The sequence below is a fragment of the Sinocyclocheilus rhinocerous genome, unplaced genomic scaffold (genome assembly GCF_001515625.1).
Source record: "Sinocyclocheilus rhinocerous isolate Xijiao unplaced genomic scaffold, SAMN03320098_v1.1 scaffold1158, whole genome shotgun sequence".
Classification (NCBI taxonomy): Eukaryota; Metazoa; Chordata; class Actinopteri; order Cypriniformes; family Cyprinidae; genus Sinocyclocheilus; species Sinocyclocheilus rhinocerous.
This window is the reverse complement of record NW_015632473.1, coordinates 178,311-185,930: the sequence shown is the minus strand read 5'-3', so window position 1 is coordinate 185,930 and position 7,620 is coordinate 178,311. Positions and strand designations below refer to the sequence as shown.

Sequence of the window (7,620 nt, the reverse complement as noted above, 5' to 3'; positions counted from 1 at the left end):
ATTGATACTCGAGCCAACTCTGCTCTAGCTGGCGACTAGCAGTGGGAGTCAGATTGCCCCCTAGTGGATGGCTAAAGATTTGTTAACTCATATTCATAAATTCTCAAGGGAACGTCTCTGAATTAACTGATGCTGGCGCCCCCCTTGACAGGGCTGGCGCCCCACAGGTTGAAAACCCCTGCTGTAGTGTATATAAATGCAGTCATTTGCAGGTATGGCAAAAAGTTTGTTGTTCTCTCTCTGCTTGCTTTATGGCTGCATTTTATAATCATTTTATGAGCTGTCAAGGGTTTTTACGTGGATAATGCTGAAATGTAGGCTTGGATTTTTTTTTTGTATTGTGTAGTACTGGCAATAGGGCTCCTGTGGACAGTATTGTAAAATCAGATAAGGGTTAGATCAGTAAAGTTCCAATTATTATAGTCATTACTGTATTCATGACTTCATAATGTACTTTCCTGCTGAGCTCACTCAGTTTCTGTTTTACAATAATACAGTGTCATCAGTTTTTATTACATCACAACTCCAACGGCTGAGTCATTAGGTTTCTTTTACTTTCCTTTCTCTGCCCCAGCGATGATGAAGTGCCTCCATTGTCGGCCATCTACCCTCTGAGTGGGTACGAAGACTCCGCGGTGGTGGCCAGCCTTAATGGCATTCACACTCAGCTCAGTGGAGGAGAAGAGAGCTTGACCCTTAAAGATAAAGTAGGTGGCAGCTGATCATCTGACAGTGCTGTTGCCGCCTACAGTATACAATAAATATTTGTCAACTGGAAAAATGTGACATTTGAATTTAAAAAGTAAGTTTGTAATAAGCTCTCCTCTCTCATTCTCCTAGTCTTCACAGGGGAGCAGCAGCAGTAGCAGTTCCTCTGAAGGTGATGAGGAGGAGAGGGAGAGTGCTGAGGAGTCTCCAGGCCAGAAGAAGTCACTCTCTAGAGGGAAACATGACTATCCACCTCCGTCATACCCTCATACACGGGTAGAGCTGAAGAAAAGATGTTACTGGGATATATATATATATATAAGAACTTAAGAATATATATTTTGAACAACAGCTACAGTATAGATTAGCTATCACAATAATAGCACAATTTAACAAAACAAATAGATGACTTAAGGGTTCAGGCTTTTACAATCTAAGTCCACCAAGGGGTTGCAAAGAAAAAAATATAGAATGTATATTTAGGGGTTGCAAAGTTAAGGTGTGCTTTCAAAATATTAATTATGTTCAGTGTAATCATTTTTCAGTTTTTACATTCTGCTTTCTAACGGCTAGTATTAAGTGTTATTCTCTCGATCTGGTTAATTAAAAGTAAATATTTACAGATAATATTTTAATATACATTTTAAACTTATTTAAAAGTAGAGTTAAACAGTTAAACACATTCTACTCTATTTTAAGTTTATTTTAAATTTATATTAAAATATTGTGTGTGTGTATAGATAGATAGATACCCCCACCCAGAGACTAATCATTTAAGCTTTTCAGAATCTATAACAGTTTTGTGGCATATTAAAGGTGATAATGTAAATATATAATGTAATAATTTTTATTGTAGTTGTAGGATTTTTTTGGAATACATATCATAATTATTCAACCTCTATTCAGCATTGCTGTTTTTAAGTAGCTTATTTTTATGGTAGGGTACAAAATTGTGTAAAAATGCAATTAAGCCTTTTAAAACTATAACAACTCTTAATCCACTTGAGCTGTTACACATATATACAGTATGTAGTTAAAGTTGAGTAGCAAATATGGCCTCTGGCGAAATAAATATTTGGTTCCTTTTTAGGTGGATCAGGTACAACATCCGTGCGAGTGTCATGTGTGCAATCAGGGCAACGGGGATGGTAGCACCTCCGGCCTGAACTCCACCTGTCTGCCTACCAGCAGGCTGCATGCAGGGGGTCACCAGTTCTTCTCAGAGAAGACGGCAGCCCACCCCGCCCTCCACCTCTACCCCCACATCCACGGCCATCTACCCTTACACAACCTCTCCCACCTGCCCAGACCACTGCTGCCCACTCTCTACTCCTCCCCTCCGCTCACACACAGCAAGGTTAGAAGCACTCACGTGCACAAAAATGCACAGGACACGCTCAGCCTTCTTTTTGAAAGTGCTGTGGGGGAATTCACTGTTATTTTTCCAGCCACAAGGGGGGTGACTTGTACCAAAAATCATAATCATAAAAAAGGCACAGGTGCAAAATTTCACTTCTTACTGGGCATGTCCCTTTCCACATCATTGGCTGTTGCTTATCAAGCAATGCTGCAATGTCACCATAAGTTTCCCATTCGATTTTTAGTAGCCTTATTGTAAATAATTTTAAAATGACATTTCTAATTTAATTTTTCATATAATGATCCCTACTCTCTTCACATCATCTTCTCTAGACTCTCACTCCCACCCCTACGTCCAGTCACACAGGCGGAAAGCAGCAAGTGTTCAACCCCACCCTACCGGAGCACGTCTATCAGAGCTGCTTCAACACAGCAGGGGACTGGAACGGCTCTTTGCCATGTCCCTCGCTCAAACTAGAGAACCTCTGGGACACGCACATGATGAAGAACTGGAACCCCTCTGTGCTGCTCCAGGAGCCCCTACCTGGTCAGAGTCCCAATCATTTTAAAGATGTTTTGAACACTTCAAAGCAGATAAAACTGCACTTCCATTTTGAGTAAAATGCATTTTGAAGTTTTAATGTGGAGAGTTGTAACCTCTAAGAGTTATTCAGGTGTTTTTTTTTATTGCCCTTTTAATCCTTAATTTAAAATCATTAACTTCCCATCACCCTCCAACAACATCTCTTCTTTAATGAGTAGCCAATATTCATCCCTCCCTTCACAGATCACAGCAATTAGCAAACAACAACAATATAATCCATTTCTGAAGGACAAAATCATGCCTCATCCTACAATTTTTTTTTTTCTCATTCAGGAAGATATTTCATTTGGATGCACGTCACAATAGATCATTTTCTTCTCCACTGTGTTGTACATCCAACTGAAAATTTGTACATCCAGTCGAAAGTACATCTGACTGGAATTTTGGTTGCCGACTTTAAAAATTAGCATCTATGAAAGAACCTTTAACATCCATTGAACCCTTCCACTGCACAAAGCGTTTTTAAAATGAAAAAAAGGTTCTTAAAACTTTTTTTTTAATGTTCTTTACACTAAGGAAAAATGGTTCTTTTAAGAGCTATTAATTAAAAGGTTCTTTGAGGAACCAAAAAATAATGGTTCTTTTATGGCATTCTTGCAACAATTCACTGTTTGGAACATTTATTTTTAGGAGTGTTTTAGAAAGCAGCATTCGACTAGATCACATTTGTAGTTCAAGCGCTAATGTGTCCCAGACAACCACAAAGAACTACCTACTCACCTGTCAGTCATACAGTGTGCTAAAATAAGGGCTTCGGACCTGGCCAGTTACGTGTGGCTTTAAAGGAAATTAAGTGTCAGATCAAATCATTTGGAAAAGTAGAATGTGCATACAGGATCAGGATTTGTCTTTAGATACTTGACTAAAATAACTGAGAAATAAGCTTAAATAAAAATTATGTTTGTATTGTATGTAGTCTCAAATTCAGAGTCCATCCTCTCAATTTATTCAAAATTCTGTTTGGCTGAGCTGTTTTTGACCAAAGTAATATTAACAACCACAGACGTTTAGTCACCTGGCCATCATTAGCAAAATGCCATCCACAGAAGAGGCATGATATGTTTATACTCATTAAGCTGTTGTTCGTGCTCTCTCTGGACCATAATTGATGGGTTTCCCCGAGACCGCAGGGCTGGTGGTGAGAAACTGTTGGAAAGAGATCAAAATTTGTGAATGAGTCAAAACACAATTTTCAGACAGAGCCGTCTCTGTCCAAAAGTAGGTGACGTCACTGCAGAAACAACTACTTGTTCAGTTCGGCTCTATACACATTATGCGTATTTTATACACTTTTAAATAGTCACTAAAGGACCAAACAGAATGTGTCCTGTGGCTTTTATTGTTTTCAGTATCTCTCTGACCCTGAAACTCTTCTCCTTATCAAAGGTGACATGCTGGGCCCTCCCCTTCCCGACGTGCCCCTTCTCTCCTCCAGTTTTGACCCCAATGTCAATCCCCACCCTGCCCCGGATGGCAGAGAGAAGAAGAACGGCGCCAAGAAAAAGTGTCTCTTCAACTACCAAGATGCCTTCATGGAGGCGAGTGAAGTGGTGATGGCCACTTCCTCTGCCACCTCCTCCGTCTCCAGTACCGCCACCACTGTCCAGTCGAGTAATAATCACTTCCACATTTATAAATGACCCATTTTGAGTGATTAGATTTGAATTTTCGCTTTCCTGTGCTTATTTTTTCTAATTTTTCCCTTTGTTTTTAGATGAAGTTTTCCATAATTTAGGTAAAGAGGACCATAGACATCCCACTCCTGTTGCTCCTAGGAATAGTCCCACTAGTCTCACGTCTCTCCCCCCTCTTAACGGAACCTCACATCCTTCTTCCCCCAACACACACCTACCCAGTATAGGCACCCAGTGCTTCCCAAAGACTGTAACTCGGACTCCAGGCTTCTTGGATGTCCATCAGGGTCCGTGCTTGTCATCTGGTGAGCAGCAAGCTGCCCCGGTTGATGTTTTAGTCAGTGGTCCAAATAGCGTATGCAGGTCAGTCCCCCATCTATATCATTTATAAGTTCTCCGTGTGATCTTGCTGTGCCAGCATTTAAAACACATAGACAAGCTGCTCTGTTCAATACCAAGTCAAGCTTAAAGTTTATAATAAAATCAAAATTGAGTCCATTTACTCAAAGTCAGGATGTTTTTGTCAGTGATCCAGACTGTGAGGGTCATCGCTGTGAAGGGAACGGAGGCTACGAGCACCAGCCATATGAAGGAGAGGAGAGCCAAGATGAGGACAGCAGCTCGGAGCACAGCTCCTCCACCTCCACCTCCACCAATCAGAAAGAAGGAAAGTACTGTGACTGCTGCTACTGTGAATTCTTCGGTCATGGAGGGGTACGGAAACACTCTCACTTGGCTTTCACCTAACTGCTCAATTAAAAATCTTACTGTTTTAGGATAGGGCAGTGTGACCAAAGTTTTACATCTTTGTATAAGTTAATAAATATATTATATGACTCGCATAAAAGGAATTTAACTCAATATGATAGATACAAAAAATGTTGTGTATATTAAATTATCAAGAGGTCATGGCTATTTTTTGGGAAAATCACAAACTTTAAATAAGAATAATAATAATATACTTGAAATTAAATAAAAGGTAAATCTCAGTTGATTATGTTGTCTGACATAAGTTATTACCATTTTGGTTGGCAGCTGATTTTGGGGTTGTTGTTTTTTTTTTTATGTGTGTATATATATATATATATCTTTCAGTATCTATTGATATTGAATATATGTCAAATGTAATCTACCTTTGCAATCATTTAACACTCACTTCAAGTTATCTTTTAATTTCATTTAAAACTATACAATTTGGTTTTTAGTGTTTTATTTATTTACTAGTATTTATTTAGAGAAAATAGTAAAGCAGTAAATTGACTTGTCATTTATTGGTTATCAGCAATAACATTATTGACAGGCTTATTGGTATTTGTGAGAATTGGTAATGATGGAAAATACTTTTTCCTGTCACTTTACCATTAACACAAAGCAGTCTTGCCCACAGATGTAATCCATGTAACTGTATATCTACCGGTATAGTAAAATCTCTACAAGCTGACACTTTTCTTCCCTCACTTTCAATTATAGTCAGGCATTTTGAGGTATCAAAGATTCCAATCAGTGTGTGCTGTTCCCACAGTGTCATTGATGGATCAGTGCATGTGCTTATTTCCTGCACCATATCAGTTTTGCATGCTCCACTGCTTATGTTAATCAAACCATTAAAGAAATATTTGTGGAAGCAGTTCATGTTAACCGGTTATTTTTGAAGGTGTCATGAATAAATAAGCTAATCGGGCTTATGTTGTTTGCGCTGCGTAGCCCCCTGCCGCACCCACCAGTAGGAACTATGCAGAGATGCGGGAGAAGTTGCGACTCAGGCTGACCAAACGGAAGGAGGAACAGCCTAAAAAAGATGATTTGCTGCTGGAGCGGGATGGGGTGAAGGATCATCGCAAGGTAGAGGACCTGTTACAGTTCATCAACAGCGCAGACAACAAACCAGCCAGTAGCTCCAAAGCAGCCAAACGTGCCCGTCACAAACAGAAGAAGGTAAACTAATTGTGTTATCTGGAATTATGCTCTTTTGTCTAAATCTAATCATCATAAAACTACATTAAAATGCAATACAAATGTCTTTATATATATATACTTCATTATATATGATAATGTTATAGTTTTAGAAAAGGAAACCTTAAGTAGTTTTGCATAAGCTTTTATTTTTATTTCTTAAAGAAATTATATATATATATATATATATATATATATATACAGCGGGTAAAATAAGTATTGAACACGTACTGTATATATACAGTGGGTAAAATAAGTATTGAACACGTCACCATTTTTCTCAGTAAATATATTTCTAAAGGTGCTATTGACATGGAATTTTCACCAGATATCGGTAACAACACAAGTAATCGATACATACAAAGAAAACAAATAAGTTCAGAAATTAAGTTCTGTGTAATAAAGTGGAATGACACAGGGGAAAAGTATTGAACACATGAAGAAAGGGAGGTGCAAAAAGGCATGGAAAGCCAAGACACCAGCTGAAATCTATCAGTAATTAGAAAGCAATCCTGCCCCTAGTCAGTGGAAATTAATATTAGCTGGTTCAGTCCCAACTGATGGCCTATAAAAAGGTGTCTCATTACCAACGTGTCACACAAGAAACATTTCATGATGGGTAAAAGCAAAGAGCTTTCTCAAGAACTTCGCAAACTTATTTTTGCAAAACATACTGATGACATTGGTTAGAGGATTTCTATACTCCTGAATGTTCCAGTGAGCACTGTAGGGGCCATAACCTGGAAGTGGAAAGAACATTATTTTTCCATAACTGGCCACGACCAGGTGCTCCTCACAAGATTTCTGACAAAGGAGTGAAAAGAATTATCAGAAGAGCTGTCTAAGAGCCAAGGACCACTTGTAGAGGGCTTCAGAAAGACCTGGAATTAGCATGTACAATTGTTTCAAAGAGAACAATAAGTAATGCACTCAACCGCCGTGTCCTATATACACGCTCACCAGGCAAGACTCCATTGCTTGAAGCTTGTTTAAAGTTTGCTGCACAACATTTAGACAAGCCTGTGAAATACTGGGAGAATATAGTCTGGTCAGATGAGACCAAATTTAAACTCTTTGGATGCCATAATACACACCATGTTTGGAGGTCAAATGGCACTGCACATCACTCCAAAAACATCATGGTGTAGCACTGGCAAAATTAATATAATTGAAGGAAGGGTGAATGGAAAAATGTACAGAGACATTCTTGATAAAAATCTGCTGCCATCTACCAGGATGATGAAGATCAAACAAGGGTGGACATTTCAGCAAGACAATGATCCCAAACACAGCCAAGGAAACTCTCATTTGGTTTCAGAAAAAGAAAATAAAGCTGCTAGAATGGCACAGCCAATGACCTTA

The 7,620-nt window shown here is 38.9% G+C and overlaps 1 protein-coding gene across 2 annotated transcripts in view; it reads left to right on the top strand.

The window, feature by feature from the left end:
- Positions 1–7,620, top strand: part of LOC107742534 (protein FAM193A-like) — a 24,318-nt gene that overhangs the window by 13,440 nt on the left and 3,258 nt on the right. For both annotated transcript variants that reach the window (XM_016555541.1, XM_016555540.1), the window contains 8 exons: positions 575–707; positions 841–984; positions 1,799–2,065; positions 2,401–2,614; positions 4,058–4,282; positions 4,386–4,668; positions 4,833–5,019; positions 6,010–6,240. In XM_016555541.1, the coding sequence (XP_016411027.1) occupies positions 575–707; positions 841–984; positions 1,799–2,065; positions 2,401–2,614; positions 4,058–4,282; positions 4,386–4,668; positions 4,833–5,019; positions 6,010–6,240 (1,684 nt within the window). The remainder of the gene's footprint in view (positions 1–574; positions 708–840; positions 985–1,798; positions 2,066–2,400; positions 2,615–4,057; positions 4,283–4,385; positions 4,669–4,832; positions 5,020–6,009; positions 6,241–7,620) is intronic.